A 24,836-nucleotide genomic window follows, 5' to 3' on the forward strand; every position below is an offset into this window, starting at 1 on the left:
GGATGTCGGTCACCTGTGCCTTCTGCGCCTGACTAGCTTTCATGTTGGTGGCCGTTCTCCTGGCTTGCGTGGCCTCCAGGTCCAGCTCCCTTGGACTCCATGCAGGACCCGCTGGGATGCTATCTCGCGGTGCTCATCAGAACATCAGGTGCGAGGGAGCACATCTTGTCGTGTAGTGGGGTGCCTGGTGGTAAGCATTCAAGAATCGCTGCAGACATTCCTCCGCTTCTTCACCTCTCTCCACACCAATTCTTAATGCCCGGTTCAAGGTCCGCATAAAACGTTCCACTTCCCCATTTGCTTTTGGCCATTGTGGCATGATCTTATGATGCTGAATGGCCTGGGACACCAGGTACTCTTGGAAGTCTCTTCGCTGGAAGGGTGGCCCATTGTCTGATTTTAGCTCTTCTGGGAGGCCCATCATTGCGAAAACCCTGTCTAGAGTGTGGAAAGGCGGTGGATGACATTATCTCCACAATGAGGAATTTGGAATGGGAGTCTATGAGGACGAGAGTGCTGCGCCCATCGGGGAACGACCCAAAGTCAATGCTGACCTGCGTCCACGAATGCAAACAGGGTTCTTCTGTGATAAATGGGTGGGACACAGGGTCGCCGCTGGTGATGGTGCAGGAATGGCAGGCACGTATGGTATCGTCAACCACTGAATCCATTCCCGGAAACCATACTTTGTTGCAGAGACAGGCTTTCGTCTTGGCTATCCCCTGGTGACCCACGTGCGTGAGGTCAACCACCCTCTGCTGCAGGCTCTGAGGAATTACGATGGTGGTGCCTCGTAGCACTACTCCATGTGGCCCTTCACTTAGCTCGCAGCGAGCTCTCCAAAAGTGTTGGAATGACATCCTCTCTTCGTCTGTCAAGGCTCGAGCTCCATCCAGGAAGTGTTGCCAGTTCCGGTCAGCCAGCGTTTCTTTCACCTTGCTCAGGCCCTTGTCTCCAGCGGTCGCATCCCCTACCTCCTCCAGCGTGAGCGCTTTGCGGCATGCCTCTTGGAATATCATCCGATCAAACTCTTCCCTGTTCTCCTCGTCAGCGACAGGGCCTGCTAACCTGGTATGGACTGGGTACCGTGACAGGAAGTCTGCGGGGTTGTTTACTCCAGGGCGGAATATTACTTCGAACCGGTATTGTTGCAGTTGTACTGCCCACCTTTCAATCCTGGGAGGGGCTAACCGGGTTGTGCCTGCAAAGAGAGGGATCAGCGGCTTGTGGTCCATCACCACACAAAACTCAAGCCCGTAGAGATACAGATGGTAGTGGCGACATGCCCATTTGATGGCGAGGGCCTCTCTTTCTATCTGGACATACCGTGTCTCTGTGTCAGTCAGGGCTCGGCCTGCATAGGCTACCGGGACCCACTCTCTTGCGGCTGTCTCCTGGAGGGGGACGGCCCCCAACCCCACTGGGCTGGCATCGACTACTACCTCTGTGTAGCGGCTCGGTTGGAAATATGCCATTACCGTCTTATCCATGAGGGCTCCTTTGATGGCTTGGAATGACTCTTCTGCCTTGGCAGTCCATTCCCAGGGTACTCCAGTCTTTGTGAGACCTCTCAGGGGTTCGGACAAAGACGCCAGGTTCGGGATGAAGCGACCACAGTAAGTAGCCATTCCCAGGAAGCTGCGGACCTCTGTTGGTGACGTCGGCATCGGGGCGGAGTGGATAGCGATCGCTTTCTTTGGATCAACTTGCTACCCATCGCGGGAGAAGATGTAGCCGATGAACTCCTCTGATTCTTGGTCGAATGAGCATTTGGCTCGGTGGAGGGTCAACCCACTATCCGTGAGCCGTTGAAGTGCGTTCCTCAGGTGTATGTGGTGATCCTCGAAAGTCTTGGACAACTCGAGGATTTTGTCACTCAGTTCGATGACTCCCTCCAGCCCTGAGAGTGTTTCCCGGATGGCATTCTGGAACACCTCAGCAGCTGACGACACCCCGAAGCTCAGTCTCTGGTACCACTGCAAGTTTTGAAAACCACTTGGCTCCGTTGAAGTTCGCCACAATATCGTCATTTGTGGGCGTGAGGTGTCTTTCACGCATCACGGCATGATTAGGAAGGCGCACGTCGACACACAGCTTCATCGCTCCCGGTTGTTTTGGCTTGGGGGCAACGAACAGAGGCGACACCCACGGCGTGGGGCCTGTCACTTTCTCAATTACTCCAAGTTGTTCATGTTTTCGTAACTCCTCCTCGACCTGTGGGCATAGGTGGAAAGGTACCCTCCGATGCCTTAGCGTTGTAGGTTTGACTGTTGAGTCAATGTGCAGTTTGAACTGTTTTCCTTTTAGGCAGCCAAGTCCTTCAAACAGCATGGGGAACTCTTGGAGAATGTCACGAGCGTGTAGATCGTGCACTTGGTTGGCAAGAACACCAACTCCAAGTCTTCTGCTGTGTGACAGCTGATGAGTGTGCCCCTTTTCCCTTCCGTAACATGGAACCTTGGGAAATGTGATGTCCCTCACTGACAACTTCTACTTTGATGACTCCTCTCAGGGAAAGTGGTTTGGTTCCTCCGTATGTATACATTTTCGCCCTGGAGGGTGACAACGGTGGTTGCGGTGACAGGCGTTCATACTGTTCACTGTCCATGACATTTACTGAGGCTCCTATGTTGATGAGGGCCTTGACTGAAGATCCAGCCACCGTGATGGAGCACATAGGCGGGGGTCTGCGACGTGGGCCATCCTGGCTCACTAACGACACTACGAATACATTGTCGTCTATGTCCAGACCATTCCCTGGTGGGGTGGTGTCTTTCTGTTCCAACAGGTCATCCAGCGATAATTGTCTGACGGCCGCCGACACACCTTCCTGCCCTAAGGCATTGGCCCTTGATCTTCCTCTACGGCACACTTTAGTGAAGTGGTTTAGCTTCCATCATTGGGAGCACGTCTTGACTTTCGCAAAGCAAGAGCTGGTTGGCAGATGTTCCAGGCCGCAGTTTCTGCATGTTTCCTTTCCTGATGACCTCACGTTCCCCCAGGGTGCCATTGGTCTCTTTTGGATGATGTCAACCCTCTCCTTTTTGACTATTGGGGGCCTGGATGACCCTGAGGGGGTCGGGTGTCGGTTAAGGGATGCCTCCATCTCATCTGCATGAGCGTTCGATAGCTCGTGGGATCTTGTTGGTACCAGTATCTCATCGAGCGACATTCTCGGTTGCCTGAGCATCAGGCAACGCAGTAGTACTGATCTGCACCCTTGTAAGATCTGCGCCCTTATCTCTTCCTGTGGGTCAGGGAACGTGCATGAGCTGGCTAACTTCCTTAGTTTAGCATAAAAAATGTCTATTGACTCCGACTCCTCTTGCTTTGCCTGTCAGAGCTTGAACCTCTCAAAATCGGGGTTAATTTAAGGGTCAAAATGTCTGCTCAGGACTGCCACCGCCGCGTTGTAATCATCGTTGGCCCCAGTGTTCGGAAGTGTTTCGAACAGGTCATATAGCTCCCCTCCTCCATAGCGCATTAGCAGTGATCGTTTCACCGTCTGTTTCCCTCATTCCAGTGAATTAGTGACGGCCAATCCAGGATTTCCACCGTGATGCGGCCGTGACGGGGTCTGCTAATTCACTAAACGGGGGCAGGGGCGATACTGTGGCGTGGACATACTGTTGTGGGGGCTATTGCTGAGGTGGCGGGGCAGCAGCGGCACCCGCTTGGGCCGGAGCACTCATCACTCCTGTCTAGGCACGTGGTATGTACTGTCACGTGAGCTTTGGTGGGTTTTGCTTGGGTTTGTTTGTTCTTTTTTCCCCAGTGCTGGTCGTGCTGTGTGCTGCTCCCAGTGTCGTGTTGCAGTATGGTATGTGTGTGGCAAGGCACTGTTTACAGCCTGTCTCAATGGTGTGCTTCAAACTCCCTTGGTTTTTTCCAATGCGTGACCGTAAGACCCTGCACTGGGCTTCACTTGGTTGTTCAGTGTGTCTTTTGTTTTTGTTTTTTTGCTTGCCAGTGCTTATTGCAGTGTTTCCACTCCCCTGGATTGGCATGGCAGGGAGTGGGAGCAGACTCGCGTTGGAGCTGGGCCTCTCACTTAGGAGTCACGCGGCGGTGACACAGGGCTTCTTGCTCACAGGAGGGGCCTCACTGACCTCCTGGGCACTCCTCCGGCCAGGACACCACGCGGTCGACGTGCCCTGCAGCGCTGGGCGGAGGGTCCTTCCCTCCCTTCTGGAAGCAGCCTCAGGGCAGGCAGGGTCACTTGGGCGCCGACAGGCCTGGGAGCGCCACTCCCGTCATGCGCGGCAGGAGGGCACGCGCTTCTCCTCTTGGCAGGCAGGCCGGGGTGCGGTGATGCAGCCAGACCACAGGCAGCGTCCGGTGCAGCAGAGGCGTGGGTGGGACCTGCCTCGTCACCAGTGTGATGTCTGGGATGACACAGGACAGCAGTGCCCCAGACGGTAGGCCCTAAGCAGCGAAGCAACAACTGTGACGTGCACACTGGTATAAGTTACGGGCAAAGACCCCGAGCTGTCATGCGCCCTTTTATTTATACCATCGGGCGAGTCCGCCCTCCGGGTGCATGCAGAATGATACATAGTGTAGTGCAGGCCGGGTGGCTTCGTCACTACATCGGTTAATAAATGAGCAACTTAAACTATTATTGATCGATTCATGGGCAAATATGAAAAATATTTTACTTAACATTGTGGCTTTTTTGCAGTTTTATATAGTGCAAACTCGCCTGAAGGTATTGGAGCGCTTTACCTGAGCACCAGATACAATATTTTATGCACGCAGAATTTAAGTGATTTGTCCAGAATTACAGGATGTTAAACCGACACAGAGACTCGAACCTGGTGCCCAGGTTCCAAAGTCTACAGCTCTGGCTGTTACCCCGATTTCATGCTCATAACTGAGGAATGAGGGATACCAAGTGCCGCCAATGTTCAAAGCACCAAAATTCTCATATTCTGCCTTTTCCCAGGGGTGAGATAACTCTCGGACACCTCAGAGTTCTGGTGAATATTTATTTACCCATCAGGTTGCGATCACTACAGTACCCAAGCTTCTGCAAGTCCTGCTTTTCCCACCGAGGGGCAGCTATACAAGCCCCTTGCTTAATTTTTGCACCGCTGTTGCATCACTTTTTGTGACTCCGCGGTGGCGTATAAATGCAGCCCATTTACAACGTGACACATCTAGGGAGATGCACCACATTGTAAAGCCCTGCTTCACATTATAACTGCTTCAGGTATAATGTATGCAGGGTGGGCGTTCCCATGCAGGAAAGCCTTGTAGAAGTGATGCAGTGAAATCTACAAGATTTCAAGTAGAGAAATCTATGGGATACTTGAGGGCATATTTACAAGAAAATGACGCAGAGCTGCGCTGCAAGCCATCTTGCTGCGCTAAGCAGCATCATTAGGAAAGTCCAGGGATGCATTATCGTTACAGCAATACGATGCATCCCTGTGCTTTCCACAACTGACTGCCTAGTGCGAACGCAGGCACCCTTGCACCATGGAGCAAGGGTGCCTGCGTTGCAGGGATGATTGCTTTTGTGCAGGAAGGGACACTACATCCACAAACACAATAATTGATGCTGTTTTCCTCATATGTGTGCTATAGAATGCTGCACAAATAGAAAGTGCAAAAAACAAGGAGAAATAAAGGGGGTCTCTTCGTTGCGCCACTTTAAAGGCTCCCCGGGGAGGCGTTAGATTCTGACGCATTTCCAGGTTTACGAAACCTTGTAAATCTGGGAATGCATCAGAATTCATGGGTGTTGTGTGGGAACACCCACAGCAACACCAATGGAACTCCCCTTTCACACAGAGTAATTTGTGAAAGGGGGCCATATTTACAAGGCCAAGAAAAGCATTGCAGGGTGGCTTTGTGTGGCCTTGTAGATATGAGCCATCACACTGCGCCACCAGAGTGTCAAAAAAAGTGACGCTCCGGTGGTGCAAGGGGCTTCTAAGTAGGCCGCCTAATATCTTCTTAAAAATATATCATAGCCCAGGGAAAAATGCTAGAACAAGCCTATACTAGAAAGCCACCCAGTGCTCTGCCGGCAGGGGGCACCAGAGCACACCCATAAAAAAGCAAATGTAGTGGCACTGGTAGGTTAGAGAGCTACTTAACCTATGACAGGAACATTCCTATCAGCCTCCAACATGGTTTACTCCCAATATATAGCTTGTGATATAGAGTATGAGCCAGTCTTTCAGAGGGGGCTCTAAGCTGATACCTGCACACTCTGGTCCTTTCCCCAGCTGGGAGGAACGCTCCTTAATTACTGCTAGTGTATCTTCAGTTTTAAAAACAGCAGACATCAATTTAATACATGGCACGCTGCAGAAAATGTGCTGTCAAGTAACTGAGCCCTTTGTTTAAATTGCAACGCTGATGTATGTATCATACACATATCACATACCGTAAATAGCCTTATTGACATGAAGTACATCAGCCACTGACAAGGCCACCCACCAAGCAGTAGATCACTATTTATTATAGTTTGGAAAGCTGCCCTTCGTATCATATAATCATAAATTTCAGTGAACTTATAAACAAGAGTTCTCTTTCTCAGCCACTGCAAAGACTCCCCCACAATATGATCAACACTTACTACTTAATTATTAAAACTAACAAACAGGAAACAAGCATTGGCAAAAGCTAACAGGTTTGGCCTACCCAAGAGCTACTGACTGCCAATGTGTTTTAGCCATGCTGTATACCAGTATGACTGCTGTTTAGCATGGTTAAAAGAGTGGCGTGGAGTGTTGTAAAGTGGAGTTGTGTTGAGTAGAGTGGAGTATTATGGAGTGACAGTGTAGAGGGTAGTGGGGTGGCGTAGAGTGGAGTTGAAAGGCGTAGAGTGAAGCAGACTGTCATGGAGTAGTGTAGAATGTTGTGGAGTGTCATAGAGGGAGTAGAGTGTTGTAGAGGTGAGTGGCGTACAGTGGAGTGGCATAGTGTTGTAGAATGTCATATGGTGGAGTCGAGTGATGTGGAGTGGAGTATCGTGAAGTGGTGTGTTGTGGAGTAGAGTAGAGTGTTTAAGAGTGGAGTGGCATAGAATGTGGTGGGGTGGCATAGGACAGAGTGGAGTGGAGCAGATAGTGCTGCTTAGAGTGGAGTAGAGTGTTGTAGATAGAAAGAATGGAAAACAAGCAGCCCTTTAGCACTTTCTGAGGAGTGTAATGTGATCTAAATATAAACATAAAAATAAAAAAAGTATCAGCAAAGCCAATAGGTCTCACCCATGTAAGATTTTAGCCATGTACATCAACGGAGCTTTGGTTGGAAGTAAACAAAAATAAAAGCGCTATGACGTGGTAAATGCTGGTTGCATCATAGCACTTAAAAAAATCTTAGCAATGCCATATTGTAGAGTGGTTTGGCTTTGTCAATTGTGTTTACCACGTTGTACAGCAGTGGCTAGCTGTGCAGCGCCAGAGACTTCAGCTTCTGTTGCAGGGATTCTGCACAAACACAGAACTATGCGCAGGACTATAGGACCTTGGTGTATAGAGACTGGTTCTTCCTACCACCTTAGTACCCACAAGCCCAGGACCGACTAGCTATAGTGTCTCACTTGCTCTCCTACTCACTTACAGAGAAACAAATGATTAGACACCCCAGAACACAACACTCCCAGATCTCTCAGGAATCGAGGTAACAAGACACACCCTTTCGCTCGCACTCTTGTACTTGTCCACAATAAGATCTGACAGAGACACCAAACAGTGTAAAATATTTATTTTAACTAACATGCTCTAACATGCAGTATACGTGCCACAACAAGAAGGAGAATCCATAGAACAGATATAGTCAGCATAGCAGCTAGTCCATGAATCATGAAGGGAGATGTCATCATAGAAAGACAATAGAGCCTAACCTCCCTCCCCTTGCTACAGAGCAGTATTATTATATATCAGAAGATCTCTGGGCTTTGTCAGCACACACCATGCCTTAGCCTATAGATGGTAGATCTACAGCATAGGTGCTGTCTCGCTCTTCTCCCTGGAAAGATCCCTCTCTAAGTGTGTGTTACCTATTTGTGTATCCCACTAAAAACCAAAGTACCTTGTCAAAAACAACAGCTGCATTGGTATGTTTTGTCTAAGGGCTAAGGTCTGGCCAGAACGAAATAACAAGGGGCATTGTTGTTCGACCTTGCACATAATGTTCAGTCAAAATCCCAGGAACATGCAGAGAGTGAACACAGCGATGAGTGCTCATGTGAAGAAAAACAATTGGTCCCTGACAATCCTAATTACACTTGAATTGATAACAGTAAGAAAAATTAGCAAGATTGTTGTATGCGATTCAATCATATAAACAAAAGATATGTAATGTATCTGTGGCACATTCCACAGAGTTGACTCATAGATAAAGGCACCCAAAGTCAATTAAATTGCCAACATTAATTTATTTCATGCGATCGTCCTTTCGAGACACCGACGGATGCGGAGAGTCTCTGACTTGATTTGATTTAAGAATTGTATACTGTTATGGGACCATTGGCAGCACAACAATAGGAGGTCTCACGCCACTACTATTCAGCGGTTCCTCGGGGTGATTTTCCTCCTTTTTGAAGTACTGTTAGTACATTGTGACTCAGAGAACAGTCTGGAATTGACTTCATCGCACCACGACCATGTTCGGACTACCCACCACTTGAGGGCAGTGTACTCGAAACCGTCAAATATAGGTTCCCCCTTCCCTTGTCCTGAGGAAGACCCGCAGCAGAGGAGTCTACTCACCCTTTTTGCGTTAGGGTCGAAACGTCGACGACATTTCCCCATTGGGCCTGCACTCAACATCTACTCCCTTTCTACCCCAACCACAGATGAATTTTCACTGTGCCTCAAATAAAAGAAATAGTTACTAAAACTTGTATTGTTATTGAGTTTAGGGGCAGGCCCATCACAGTAGGGATACTGGCCTTTTTGGAAATCGTAACCAGATACCTCTTATCTTAGTGTTTTGAACTGTTCTTTCCAAATGTTTCTTGATGATCTTCATCTTCTTTCTCTACCCCACACTTGAGCACCAACTTTCACTTCCTTCTCCTTCCTTGGAAGTAACTTCTTTAGTATTACATGCTGAACCCTATGCCTTTTCGTATGTTTTTCATTAGATGAATATGACTCAGCATGAAAAAAAATAATTTTGGCAATTTATTGGACTTTGGGTGCCTTTATCTATGAGTCATCTCTGTGGAATGTGCCTTTACATTACATATCTTTAGTTTATATGATTGATTCGCATACTACAATCTTGCTAACTTTTCTTACTGTTATTAATTCAAATGTTATTAGGATTGTCAGGGGCCAAATGTTTCCTTACTGATCGATACCCAGGTCCTTTGATACAATACTGGGTTACCCCATTTATTATAAGGAGTTCTCATGCGAAAGCAGCCATAGAAAATATTGCAAAAAAATAAAGACGTAGTAACGCGAGCAAAGCAGCAGGCAGGCTGCAACCTGCTCATGCTAACGTAGTGAAGACAACTATATCCCTACGGGCCACGTAACAATTTGAGCAGCTGAAATTTCAAGTGAAATCCGCTAGATCTGCAGGGTTCCCACAGATCACATAATTACTGATGGGACTGGTAATTCCTGATCAGAAATCTACTCATATACCATTTAAATTTTGATGGGAACAGCAACAGAGTTATGGGAAGTTGACCAATGATATCTGGTCGGGTGATAACAAGGTACCAATTTGGATAAGCATTCAGATGTCACACTGTGCAGTGCCTTGTCCTTAATAAAAATGAAAAAGTTTTCTCTATGCAGAACCTCCATTTAAACCGGTGGAAATAATTCAGCTAGTCATGACCGCTGGCTGCTCACCAGTTGTGGCCCAACAGTCAGTTTCCAACAATGTGCAGTAGTTGACTATTAATTTTACAGTTGCCCTGATGACAAACCAAACATGGCACAGTTTATGGCCTTATTTCTTGCACCACATTGACCTCGCAACTTTAATCTGTATCACAGTTCTGGTTGCAGGATAAAAGCAGTACGTAAGCACAAGATCTCACTCACAGACCTCACTAGGGGTGACTGAGGTTCCAAAAACAGGGATGACGACAGCTGTATCTGCAAGCTTGTCAGTGTTCTCTAACCTGGGGACAGTTAATGCGTGGTAAATGCGACAGTCACATCATGCTGAAATATTCATTTTCCAGTTTCCAGTTTAATCCGATTCATTTGCATTCATAATCAGTCCAACAAAGCAGAAATTACAATAACTGCAATAGCAAAGACCATGTAAAGCTACAAGACAGATAATGGTGAGGAAAACATTGTATCCTACAGGATAGCCCATCTTTTAGAAACTGGAGCCAGCAGAACGAAGAAAACAGCAGTGTGGGGGCAGGGAAAAGACCACATGATTGAAAGACCTGGAATAAATTAAATGGCATGCAGCAAATGAAATAATGCCAACCACACCGCTGCGGATAAGCATATTTTATTACAGTGACATATTCCATGCCTCGTTTTATCGCGACTTGATGGCATCTTTCTGATTCGCAGCCAGGGAAAGTAGTGGGTCAACAGGCTTAGCCTCATCAGCACCAAGGGCCTTGCAATAGCACCAGGCAACTGTCGAGGGGCTTAGCATCATCAGTACCAATGGCACTGCAATAGCACCAGGTCAGTGTCAACATTTTGCAACAATCCAGAAAGCAAAGGCTTTCCCCAGTTCTATAAGAACATTGACATTTTCCAGAAGACAAGCACGCTGCACCTCTTTGCCCAGGAATCTGCCGCCTATCGTTGCCGGAAGAAGAGGCATTGGGTGAGGTGTTGCTCTAACTTCGCGTTTTCTGGCTTTACCAGTTCTGCTGATACCACTGAGCTCTGGCCACCACATCGTTGGAGTAGTCACGGCCTGTAGTACGGCTGTCCACAGCCTCATAGCTAGATACTCTGCTTGGGCCACAATTGTAGGCTGCAATTCCACCTGAAAGACAGAGGGAGAGAGGCGTCAGTCCATGACTAGTGTGAACACAGACTCAGGGGCTGCTGTGTACACAAGATGGGCTCTCTTTGCCAAAATAACTAGCAGAATACAGTTTACCCGTCGCTTACTATATGGTTATTGTGCATATACTACTCTTTTACAATATTATTATGATATGGTTGTGTGATATTCTTTGAAGGCGATGCTTCACACCACTCAATGCATAGTGCATCATTATTGGGCTCTTACTACATTGGGTGCACAGTTAACACTATTCAGACTCTTCATGATTTAACTGCTGACTCCATGTCAGTGTATTTATTACACTGACTTGACATTATTACACTTTTATACACTTATGTTATATATTGACAATCGTCAAATGAATGTATGACTTGTACATTATATTTGAGCTACAAAATTTACTGTTAACACTGTGGGTCTGATTCATAAAGGTAAATTTAAACTTTTGTGTAAGTTTTAAGTTTTTTTTGGTACTCACAAACTACGAGTTAATAGTAAGTTTACGACTGCAGAGATTCCGCAGTCATGGCGTAGAACATATAAAGATAGGACAGGTCTGTCTTTGTTTACATTAGGCCCTATAACACAATCTTCCAGCCTGGCTACATAGATCAATTAAAAAGCATCTGAGCTGAAGGGTCAATCAAGCCGGAGTTCACTGGCAACTGAGGCAAGGTGGTACAAACATCCCCCCCCCCCACCATGGCAAGGAGCAGAAACATCCCATAAGGAGTGACATGAATAGGCAAACCTAGACACACAGTGCAACCAGTAAGACAACAGAAATGGCAGTGGTAGTGAGAAAGGCTCAAATGCCCCTCATTTTCTTAAGTGAATTGTGAGGAATTCTAGGAGTGTATAGATTTTGGACCAAGCAATATTGATAGACATGGGCCTTTGGAGAGGCCTCAGCAGCCAGTTATTGCCCAGAGCAGATGCAGACACTGCCACAATTCACTTGCCAAACCATCACTTTTGCAGAAACGCATCCCTGGAAAGCCTACTAGATAGATTATAGATGGAGACTCCAAGGGTGACCTCTGCCAGATCAGACGAGCCAAGTGATGCTCTGCACTAGACTGAAATGAGTCTCACCCATTCAAGGTGCGGTTATGGATACGTGTTCATGTAACCTTAGCATAAGCTCAGTCTACTCTATGAAGTCCAACAGCATTGTTTTTGGTTTTACTACTCTTGCCATAAAATGTGAAATGTATCCACCAGATAGTTTTAAAAACATAAAAATAACCTACAAGACCGCTGTAGAATTCTAGAACTCGTGGCTAACACAGGGACTTTCTTTCTGCCTACTGCGTATTCGCATCAACTATTTATTTTTAGCCAGGCTTTGTTAGTATTTTATTGTTTGAGACACTTGGCTGCCTCCAAGTTGTATTAAGCACGTTCAGACTACGAAAACTTAGGGCCATATTTATGGCCAAGGCAAACAGTGCAGCGCAGCAAGTCACCGTGCTGCACTGCGTGACAGGCAAAGGGCAGGAATGCAACATATTTAAGGCAATACTGCGCATTCCGGCCTTTTCCCCTGAGCTGGGGCCCTTTTGGCTGCCCTAGCACCAACAGAAGCACCCTTGCATGACAGTGCAAAGGTGCCTTCGTTGTAAATTGAATTGTTTTTGTGCCGAAAGGTACACCTTCCTGCACAAAAACAATGTACTGAGGCTTTCTCCATGTGTGCTGCAAAATGCAGTACACTTATAAAAAGGAAAAAACCAAGAGAAACAAACATATTTCACCTTGTTACGTCTCACCAGGGGAGGCGTAGGTTTTTGGCACATTCCACATTTGGTAATGCTGGGAATGCATCAAAATCCATGGATGTTGCATTGGAACACCAACGCAACATCCATGGAAACGCCTTCCTGGCGCAGAGTAATGCAACACAGCAATTTGCGCTGCTTTGCACTACTCGAGCTTCATTAAGCCACTCAGGGCCACACAACGTGGCCTTGTGTGGCTTCATAATTCTTCATAGAAATTCTGATGTTTTAGTCAGTTTTTTAAAAGGGGTTGGGGAGCCCGAAGTCAAAGTCACCACAGAATTGAAACATGTGAGGAAACTGGTGGGAATAAATGAACCATGCAGGACATAGCAAAAAGTACATCATGGAAGCATTGCCTTAGATGAATCGACCCTGTCCTAAGAGGACTCTGGTATGTGTTCATGGAATATTGACACACACTCCTTGGGCTACTTTGTGGAATTCATAAAAGCAAACAGCATTTTTTGCATTACATTGAGGTGTTCCTCAGCTCTACTTTAAACAGTGAAAGAACATATTGATTGTTTCTTGCCATGTCCTTTCTTAGTTCTCTCAGAAGACACCTGAGATCAGAAAAAATAAACCACTCACGTGTACGATCATGAAGTTGAGAAGCATTAGCAGCTAACTGGCCCCAAGCAGGCTGTAACTCAACAGTTGTCATGAAATGCTCCAATATGAACTTATGCATCCTGTTTACTTACAGTGTATCTCCCTGTAGTATCTCTGACGAGGAACGGCAGGCCTTACTTCAAGGCCATTTCTCAGAGAGAGAATTCCACAAATGACACCCAGAAGTTAAACATAGCTCAGGAGTAACAGAGCGCAGCGCACACCTGCAGCTGAACACAATGTAGTTTTCAAACAATTCTCCAAATCAAAGGAAGTCCCTTAGGGGTCACTGCACTTCCATACTCCCAGGTGCACCGACTCGCGAGGCCGCCCCTGTGGCACACAGATGGATGCAAGAGATAGGGATGCTGCTGTCCATCTCAGAGAGTGAGAAGCAGGGTGTCAGTGGAAGTTCAAGGTTATTTATGGCTCAGCCTGCTTTGGAGCACTTCTGATTTAATGTGCATGAAAAACTACAACTAGAGCTAGGAGCCTGGCTAGCATGTTCAACTCTAGCTCATGGGTGCCTGGCTAGCATGTTCAACTCTAGCTCATGGGAGCCTGGCTAGCATGTTCAACTCTAGCTCATGGGAACCTGGCTAGCATGTTCAACTCTAGCTCATGGGAACCTGGCTAGCATGTTCAACTCTAGCTCATGGGAGCCTGGCTAGCATGTTCAACTCTAGTTCAATGGATTCTGACTAGCCTTCTTTAAACATCTGTCAGGCCTCTTTAAAGCTGTGCTAATAATACCTTTTGTAGAGGGCACCTTCAAGGTACTTGGAATAACCCAACATCCAATCTGTTTATTTTTAAGCTATTGCAACAAAATGTAGTCTTTAGCGGGCATTAGATTAGGGTTTGGCGCAACACCTCAACCCCCCGCACCCCTCCGCCATGTATGATCCCACCGAGGATCCTGCCCTGGGTGCCTCACAGTAAACATACAAAGCATCATCTTCCCAGTCTCCCGGGCAAAACTGGAGAGGGCAGGGCATGTGGGACAGAGAGAAAAACCCCGGTGGGATGGGAGATAATGAGAGTAGTGGCTGCTGTGAGGAGGGTAGGATCTTTGCCAAAACAGCCCGAAAGAAATCCCGTGACATTTTTTATCGAAGGGCACCTACTTGTTTGCTGCTGGATAGAAACAACACACCTGGCTACTCCATCAGTGTAACGTGTTGGAATCTTTCATGAGATTTGCTTCAGAAATGCCAACAATACCACTGACCTTGAAGTCAATACATTTCGAGAAAATCAACACTCACGGAGCAGAGTGGAGTGCCGTAGAGTGGAGTGATGAACAGTAGAGTGACATAGAGTGGTTTAGAGTAAAGTGTCTTAGAGTGCCATACAGTAGAGTGGCACAGATAACTGTGACATAGAGTTACGTGACGTAGAGTGGAATGGAGTGGCATAAGTAAGGGTCATAGAATGGCAAGGCAGAGATTGGAGTGACATAGAGTGATGTAGACTGGAATGGAGTGGCACACAGTAGAGTGGCATGCATTAGAGTGGCTTAGAGTGGGATGGCGAAGAGTGGCATTGAGTGGTGTAGCATACCGTGGAGTGGCGTAAGAAAGAGTGGCATAAACTGGAGCGGAGTGGCATACAGGACATATTGGCAAACAGTGGAGTGGCATAGAGTAGAATGACAGAGTTGCATAGAGTAGAGTGGCATAGAATGGAGTGGCAAGGAGTAGTGTCGCACAGAGTGAGGCAGAACAGAGTAGGATGGGGTAAAGTGGAGTGATTTAGAGTAGAGTGGCGCAGAGTGGAGTAGGGTGGTGCATACTGGAATAAAGTAGAGTAGCATGGCATAGAGTGGCACAGAGTGGGGTGGCATAGTATAAAGTGGAGTTGAGTGGCATGGAGTACAGTGGAGTAGAGTGGAGTGGTGTACAGTAAAGTGCCATAGAGTGGTATATAGTAGAATGGCATAAAGTTGAGTGGCACAGAGTAGACTGGTGTAGAGAAGAGTTTTAGAGGAAAGTGGCATAGTGTGGGGTGGAGTGAAATGGCGTGAAGTAGAGTGGCATGGAGTAGAGTGGCGTAGAGTGGAGTGGCGTGCAGTGGAGTAGAATAGAGTAGAGTGACGTTCAGTAGTACAGTTGTGGGTGTAAGTAACTAAAGCATCAATTGAGATGACAGATAGGGTGAAATATTGAATGAAACATAAGTAGTAAGCTGTATACCGGTGTTAAAATTGGAAAGCATATTGCATGTCCAAGAATAACACCAAAACGCTGATTAATAAAAAAAAAAAAAAAAATAGTGTATTGCTGTTAGAAGGTGGTACTGCTAATCTGAGCCGCCCGGATTTTTGCTTTTTGAACACCTAATTTTTTAGCTTTTACTGTGGGAGAGCCTCATAAGCTGGGACTCACCCACAGTGAACTCATGATGAAAGAGACTGCATGTGGATTTTATCGGTGTCCCTCTTGTGAGAGAAGGCCGCTGCACTGCAGCCGGAGTAAGGGGCACCGACTGGTTACATGTAGACACGTGTGTACATGAGTGTGCACACATGTAGGGGCTGCGCGGGGGAGATTCATGTCGTGTGCAGCCCAGGAGCAGGTACAGATAGAATGGTATGGCAGGAATTAAGAAGAATTGGGTGGTGACATGGAATAGGCTTTATAGTATGGGAAGACACATGTGAGGGAAAGTCAGTGTGCTTTACTGTTTTCACTATAGGAACACTCCAGTATTCTCCTATGAAGATGGGGACCACATGGGGTAGTTTCACTTCCCTAGTGCCTACCAATTCCAGACACGCACCAAAATACACCATAAGTTGTGTAAAAAGAGCAGGCAGACCAGAATGGAAGTGCCGGCTCCCATGGCAGCATACAAGGGTGCTGGCCAGTCGGGGAGCCGGCGGGAGCCGCCGAGTGTGGGCTCCCCGATCAGCTCCCCAACGTCTGCGCAAGGAGAAGCGGCAGGAGTGGCCGGGGGTGGGCTCCCCGAGCTGCAATCCACATACCTGCACCGAAGGGGTCCGGGTGGGACCAGGCCCCCAAACGAGGAGCTTATGTGGCACAAGCCCGCCATCGCAGGCAGTGCAGCTCTCCCCGGAGCAGCAGGAGAGCCGCTAATCTAAAATGCATGAGATGGGGGAAGGTCGCCCCATAATGCTTTGCAGGGCCTGGGATGGGGCCACCGTTGTTGGTGTGTAAAGGTGCAGGGGGAGCTGCAGGAGTACGCAGACTCCCCTAGCACGACGTGAGGAAAGTCCCTCCCGAAGTCTCTGGGGGACTTGAAAGAAACAACCCCTCAAGGGCTCAGCCACACTCCAAAAGCATCCTGTGGCTGGAACTTTTGTTCTTCAGCTGCAGGTGTGTTTAGGACTGCACCAAGGTGTGAAGGGCTGAACTGGGGATGTCTGGAGATGGACATTCCCTGGAGGTGAACAGGTGCAATTGCACGAGAGGTGCATTTTCCTGATGTTGTTTCTATTGAGGGACTGAAAGTCACATGTGTAATGTGAAGTCATAAGAAAAGTGGGGTTATGTTCTGGAAAATCCTGCTAGGGTGTCTGGCTGTATATGCTTAATCCTGTGATTACAACTGTGATGCCTTTTAGGGGCTTTAATTGCAATGCATTATAACTGTTATCAGCTATTGATAAGTATTGTAATTTCAAGTGATGCCTAAACATGTATTCTAGCTGCTGTGTTAGATGAAGAACAACCCAGACTGTTAGCCACTAAGATGTAGAGATGTATACTGTATGGTCAGTATGAGATGCTCAGTCAGGGTTATGTGTCACCAGGGCAGGTGTGCCCACTTTAAATGCTTGTTGAGATAATAGGGGGGGTGGGTCACCACTTGGATGGTTCCAGTGGACAAGGCCCTCACTCCAGTTTATAGTCAACCTACTGCATTAGGGGGCAAGATGATGTGCATACATGGGAGTGGTGGGTCTAGACCCCACCCCCCATGGGAGGGGTGGAAATGTTATGCAATGTCACAAAGTAAGTCCAACAGCTTATGTATATTTGTAAATTGTTGCACAGTATTGAGTAGTGTGTGTGTTTAATAAATGTACTCTTCCTTTTATAAAGCAAAGTACAGACTGGACAATCAATTATTCTGTGTTATTTCTGCGTACTGGTAAATAGTGATTACTAGCCCACACCACCTCCCTTGAGTAAACCTTAGACTGCTCTGCAACGCTACCTTCTGAGAGTCAGGCGCTGCAATGGGGTGTTTGTTTCCCAGTGAAGGTCAAATGTAGTCATGTTATTTGTGCAGGCCTCACAGATACTGCCTCATTTTCCAACAATTGCAAAAGAACGAGCAAGATAAAGAAGAAGAAGAACACATGTACTTGGTGACTGCTCCAAGGAGGAGGTAACACAAGAAAGGAAGCGAAGCCTGCATGATCTAAGCAACTGAAAGATGGCAAAAGAGAGTGACAACGAAAATAACTAATGGTATGCTGTGGGTGGGTAATAAGCCCAGTGAATTGTAAACAATAAGTCTTGCATGCCCTGCGTAGGCGAGACCTAAACAAATATTGTTAGTGGGACAGACGTTTGATGGTCAAGCCTGGCAATAATTTAGGGAGTAACTATAACATTGTGACTCTGGAATTGAGACTCCGTCAGGTGCTTTGTAGAAGTGCCTCCGTGTATCTGTAAGGTGTGGCATCTCTTGGATCGGTGTTCATTGAGGTGTCACAGAAGGTTCAGAAATCCTGATCCCATTTGGGTCCTTCAATGCTGTGCAGTTCTTGGTCAGCAAAGAATACCAAATCTGCGTGGGAAAGAACGATGAGATGTCCCGGTTACAGTGAATTTATAAAAGGGACGAATGGAGACCAGTGATGCCTTAGACTGACATCCTAGGGATGAAGGGTTTTTAAAGTAATAGCCGACTTGGTAGAAACAAGACAGGCTGCTCCCTTTCCAGAACTTTTACTTTTATCTTATACGTTGCTGAATAAACAACTAGATGGCTGTTTCTATCTAGACATCATGGGTTTCAATGGAGATAATGGCTCAGATATGGGTGCCAAAGATGGTGTTGAAATCAAGGGAGATTTTGACATCAAATACCATTCACACAAGAATAATCTAATAATAAACTGTGAGAAAAAGAATGACATGCTTTCGATGGATAGGATCTGGAAATGGTTGGCCCAAAGGCACTAACAAATTTCATACCGTAGAAAGGTACAAATATTCAGGTCTACAAATGAATCAGGGTATGAATCAGGAATCATTATCCCGGGAGGAAAGCAGCAGGTTCTGAGAACTGCAGTTAGTGGGGTCCCAAGATTCAACTATAGGCACAATGGTTACTCACTGTTGGCATTCTAAAAGGCATATTCAGCCATGGTATTCCCTGTTGTAAGGAATAACCCTTTTGTGCGTAATTATGAATTGAGGTCATGGGTGGAAATGGGCTACTGGCCTATGTAATTCCAGGCACTATAAGGCAGGTAAGTTAGAGCTAGACTTGAAATCGCAAGGGGGGATTTGCGATGACAGCCTTCTTGAATTGGCAGGATGAGGTTCCTTGCTGCTCTTGACACCAGCAAAGTGAATATTTACGGAGGGCGCGCTCTTTCTCTTTGGTTACCTTATCTCCACCCACCTCAGAGGGTCGAATGAGCACCTCTACTGGGTGGACCTCATGGCACACTTTTCTTTCACAATTGTTCCCTACCAGGCCTAACTGAACAGTTCCGCACTTATACTACCGCTGGTTATACAATGGTTGCTCCCCTTTCAATCCACTGAAAACCCCAGATAGCATGCTAAGGTTGCTTAACCATGCTGCAATGGACTGGACTTCTGTCACTCCTGTGTGAATAACATGTAGTATTTCTTAGTGGCTTTACAGGATTTCCATGGGTTGGGCTTCTGTTGCACCTGGGTAGACTTCATCTAGTATTTAATAGTTGCTTAATAGTTATTCGAGTGGTTGGGCTTCCCAAAAAGTTGTCAATTGACTCGCAGACAATGAGTCTTACAGGTCTGCAAATGCAGACTGCAAACGTATCCCTCACACTCCCTTAGTCTTCTGCTGCAGGTGTAACTTGCTGCTTCATGCCACTGCACCAGGTCTGGAGCACATCCTCAGGAACTCCCGCACACCAGCAAAACACACCAGTCATCGGTGCCACTTCAACCAACACCCTCTACAGCCATGCAAGGCTGTGAAGTATCTACTTACTCGAACCACCAGAATGGGTTATTGGGTTTTGTCCAGGGGGGAAAAGCACTACAGAAAAGCTAGAATATAAAATTCTGCAACTGAAGCACATAAGAGATAAGAAAATGACATCAAGAAAAATATCAATAGACCTTATCCCCTCAATGAATCTTGGAGTTTATGGGCATAAGGGCCTTATTTAATGGTCAGACTGTCATAAAAGCCTCTTTACGGCAGTGGTAGGTGCATGCACCGGCAAATGTTCCCGGTCTGTGGAAGGATCTCCCTATCCTTCTGGCTTAACAGACCTTCTTCAGGTGTGCTGTAGGTTCTGCACATACATTCCTTCTTCAAACAAAGGTTGTCACTGCACATAAGGAGACCATGCATGCTGTCGAGAATGAGGGTGCTGTAGGCACAGATCCCACCAGTACATGGCACGGCACACCTAGTGACATACGGCTCTACCAACTCTGTAGAGGTAAGAGGCTGTGCAGCATGTTCTAACGGGGTGTCCCCTCTTCTCTTGGGTTCCCCATCCCACTATTTCAGCCCAGATGCCCAGCCAGTGTCAGACAGTTCATAAATGTTAGAAGGTCTTATTTAAATTTGTAATTAATCTACACACTGACAAAAAAAATACATACAATGGGTAATTATTTGATTACAATCCAGCAATTACGCGAAGAGGGTGATGATGTCTCATACATATTCATTTTAATCAATGGTAATTTGCTTTGGATGTGACCTTTGCATTTTATATATTGAGCTGAGAATTGTGTACCAAATTATATTGGTACTGTTTATTACAAGGTTTACCGAAACGAACTGCAAACTATCTATATCAAAATAAAGTAACCTTTGAAGAAAAAAAGCTACGTTGCACAGAAAATGGTGAGTCACATTCTGGTTGGCTAGTGAAGCTCTATTGCATCAGAATTTTTGCTGAAGGAAGGCCTTTATTGGCAAATAGTGCCCGAGTGCTAAACATTCTGATTGGCCAGCACAACTCGAAGATTTAACTGCATGTTCTAACACAAATGTGACTCTCGCTAGTGGATACCTTCCTATAAAACTAAAATAGGTCCTTTTTGGAAGGCTCTGTAAACCTTCACATCCATTACCAATGTATATATTAGAAAGTATTAAGCAGGAGGCAAGCAGTCGAGGCGGTTGTGGACTGCTGTCGATTCTGGGCAGCCCAGCTCTGCAGCAGTCGTGTAGCGGCTGGAAGGCTGCAGCTGACTGGCCCGCCTGTGTCTGCTCGGCACCTGGAGGGGTCTGGACTGCTTGTCTTGGTTTCTGTCCAAACACACAAGCACAGATCTCCTGGCGGGATTAAAGACATCCAGAAATCGTGAGGACTGCAGCGCGCGAGCCCGTCGTGTGTTTTGAGTTAAGCTCTATTTTTAGAATCAAGCAGGCTAGAAGATTTCAAGGCCGAGTCCCAGGAGAGTTAAGCCAGGCGGCCTTGGCTTCCTTTCCAACGCAATGGAACTTATGGGGCACGTGCAATAAAAAATAAATGGTCGCCCAATTATTGTATTAACTAATTGCGACCACCAGGAATGTCATGCCACTTTATGGCTTATGTCCTACAGATTTTGGCATTTTCAATTAAACTCAACCAAACCCCACTTTTACGTCTTAAGCCCCCATTACGAGTTCCACAGACTTAGCTGCGGAACTAACAGAAGGCCAGGATCTCCCATTCCCGTTATCCCCAAATCCAGGGGTCACAAGTTATTTATCCCAGAATGGGGACTAACATGCAGACCCGGGAATAACGCGTTCGATACTGCGTGCTTTCCCCACTTTCTGTGAACTGCTTGTGGCAGGAAATGTGCTGAGGGCTGGTTGCACTGCAGTCCTATGGGTGCCATGGGGCAGGGGGCGAGGGAAGAGCAGGTGAGGGAAGAGCACCTGCTGCCACCTCATACTGCCCTTAAATGAGGGCAGGGACCTGGCACAACAGCTGCCACTGTAGCACAGCTCTAAAATTTGGGATTATTGTGTCAGGAGTTTCCGGACTCGACAATTAAGGGCCTTTAGATAGCAGGAAGCTAAGGACGATAGGAGCGGTATCCACTCTGGGGACAGCGGCCCGGCCACAGGCAAACATGCCAACATTTTAGAAGAGGTAGGTACCAGAGTTGGTCTTTCTCCTTCCTGGCTTGAACAGCCCTACTCCAAAATTGAGTCGTTTATGGAAGTCCCACAAACTGCTGCCTTTAAGGCAATCATCGGTTGCCAGGTTATTAACGCACCTTTAGCTCCAGCTTTTGCTGCATCGAATAAAGGTAATGGTAATCGGAATGCGTCGGTCAGAGGCTGTGATCTTAAATATGATGAATTTTATGGACTAGTGGGTACCTGGCACGCGTGCTGGACATGTACTAGTTTATCACTTTGTGTGACGGCAGAGAGAGTAGCATCAAATGCGAACAATGCATTTCAGTGCGGTGATGCGGCGCACCACACTGAAATGCGTTAGTCTAACGCCCGATGCGTGATACTTGGCAGGACTGCAGCAGCTAGATTCACGCAATACTCAGCATCCCGCAAACAGTATTCTAGGATCGACATGGTTTTAGTAGATCAAGATCGAATACCATTCTCCACAGTCCATTTATACTCGAGGAATCCTTCCTTGAGTATGAACTCAACTCAGCTCCAAACAAAGATTCAGAATCCACACGCGTGTCTGGATCTTTCTCCCACCAAGGACACATGAGTATGGCCTGCTGCAGTCATGTAAGACCTTTTACCAGTACTACAGATCTGAGCTGCAGGAGAGGGACTATAACCAGGAATAGGGCATTTAACAACCTATACAGCCTGGGGCAGGACCACAAAAATGTTTTAGAACACTGCACCCAATCAATGTTTCCGATCACAACCCATGCGTATTGCAATTATCTCAGTCCTTTTCGGAACAGGAACATTTTTCTTGGAAATGGAGATTTCACAGGATCCAGAAATCACTAAAGACTGGGAACTGGGTTGAGATTTGGGAGGGGAATGGATGGAGAGGAAGATACTATAAGTTAACACTTCAAAAGATGAGATTTGGACCCACATTTCTCCATAGGGTGCACACCCTTTATGAGACATTATCTGCAGAGATGTCTACATGGGATCACTTTCTGATATATGGGATCAGTCATAGCCTGGGGACCGAGGCAGGGATGCCCACTTTCTCCCGAACTATTTACATTACGTCTTGAACCATCCTTGTACCATCTGAATGGCGTTGTTTATATTCCATCTGTGATTTTGAATGGGGCAGTCTGTATACTAGCCGCCAATACATATGACATTGTTTTTTTCTACGTCAGATACTCATACGGCTGTTGGCCCTACTGAAGCAGAGTCTCAGAAGTTTTGATAGCGTTTCGGGGTTCCTATTTAATTAAGGAAATCCCGAAATTTGATCAAATTCTTCCATGCCAGGAAAAGATGTCCACTTTGTATCATCTGTGTTTTATCTTGGCATCAATACTTCAGTGAAAACAGAAGGGATGGAGAGACTGACTATTAAGCCTCTTCTTGTAACCTCCACTGCACTTCTTCATAAGTGGGATTGGCTTCCCACATGGTTCTATTGCCCAGATTTCTACAACTTTTTATCCCACTTCCCTTGCTGGTCACCGCAGCTAATTTCCATCGAGTTGACTTATCAAGGAGTAATTTAAAAACGTTATAAGAAGCCTTATTTGACCTCAACGTACTTACAGACTCCTCTGCATTAAGGAGGCTGGGCATTTCCAAGCCTGACATAGAATTATTTTGAAGCATTTGGCTTTAGGGTTTCTCAAGTACTACGTTTATCCAGCAAGCCTTGGCCGATGCCTGATCTCTATAAGAACCGCTCAGATCGTCTAGCATTCTTCGAACGTAAAGCTTAACATCCTTGTGGTCTATGGAGAGGTTTGTACAGTGGCGGCTCATCCACTAAGGTGGAGGAGCGTTGCCCCACTGCTTTTCAGCAGTGCAAAAAAAGGAAAAATAAAATGATAATAACTCAATGGTATGATTATTTTTTTCTTTCCTGCAGCTGCAGCTTTGCTGGGTGGGGATGCTCTTCTCACAGTTCAGGGGGATGAGTGGTGAGCACTTTGCAAATGCGCATGACTTTTGTCCGCCCGTCATCGGCCGGTCAAACATTCCTGCACACTTTGCATGTTCTCCACCCAGACTGTATGACAGCCTGGGTGGAGAACATTCCTAGGCTCCCACTGCCTGTCTGAGTGCCGAACCACAGCGCTCAGACCAATCACAACGCTGCACTGCAGTGCTGTGACTGGCTTAGTGGAGCCTGTGTGCTTCCTGCTTAGTTCCAGCTGGAAGAGATGCATAAAGACGACGGAGGAGCGACGCAGAGAAAAGGTGAGTGTAGTTTTTATTTTTCTCTCCACCTCCCCAGGCCCGCCACCCCGATCAGTGCCAGGCGCCACTGCATTTGTAAACATAGTCGCAAAGATGTACTAGTCCATGAATTGCTAAGTATTCCTCAATGTGGTGCAACCTATCTTTCCCCGATTAATTTCATCATGCTTTTGTTTGTCAATGGCAAAATTCTGCTCTTGCTAAGGCTGGTCAACTTTTGGAAGATGGAGTGTTTTGTCTTTTGATAGATGTGTTTCCGAGTATACCATTCCACACATGGGCTTTTTTAATTACTTACAACTGCAAAGAGTGTTTGTGAGTCATCAAATGATATCAGCTTTGCCACATTTCCTCCTACTGTAGTATTAGGAGCCCCATCAAGGAGGGATATGATCAGGCGACTCTATCAACCCTATATTAGGACATACAGATAACTTGTAACGCTTAGCAGATGGATTGTTGGCCAATCTAAAGAAGGTTGTGACAGTAGATATGATATATTTATTTATTTATTGAAGAGTTTTATATAGCGCTTGCCCCACCCAAAGGTATTGGAGCGCTTTACAGCAAACGAAGTGAGACAGGCACACAGTATAGCAGCAATACAGGTTGGCTCAGAGACGCCACCAATCGTACACATAATATAGCAGCAGTATGCAGGTTGGCTCAGAGATGCTTCAAGTCGCATCTGAGGAATCCGCGAGAAGAACATCAATTGCCGCAAGGAAGTCTTCTAATGTCCTGGTTGAGAGAACGTTGACTAGGGTTGCTCCTCCATCAGGGAGGGGGGGTATGGGCAGGGAAGGAGGGGGAGGAGGAGGAGGTGGAAGTCTTAATGTCACAGTTTCGGTGTGTTGCAGTGTACAGGCTTTATGGGCTTTGGTGGCAGCTGTCAGTTCCAGGGGAGGTGATTAA

At 46.6% G+C, this 24,836-nt stretch overlaps 1 protein-coding gene across 2 annotated transcripts in view; it reads right to left on the reverse strand.

The window, feature by feature from the left end:
• Positions 1-7,705: 7,705 nt before the first annotated feature.
• LOC146799577 (lysozyme g-like) overlaps positions 7,706-24,836 on the reverse strand; it is a 51,124-nt gene continuing 33,993 nt past the window's right edge. For both annotated transcript variants that reach the window (XM_085627156.1, XM_085627157.1), the window contains exon 5: positions 7,706-10,947. In XM_085627156.1, coding sequence (XP_085483282.1) covers positions 10,817-10,947 — 131 coding nt within the window. In that variant the 3' untranslated portion in view covers positions 7,706-10,816. The remainder of the gene's footprint in view (positions 10,948-24,836) is intronic.

Source organism: Triturus cristatus, chromosome 9 (genome assembly GCF_964204655.1).
Source record: "Triturus cristatus chromosome 9, aTriCri1.1, whole genome shotgun sequence".
NCBI classification, from domain to species: Eukaryota; Metazoa; Chordata; class Amphibia; order Caudata; family Salamandridae; genus Triturus; species Triturus cristatus.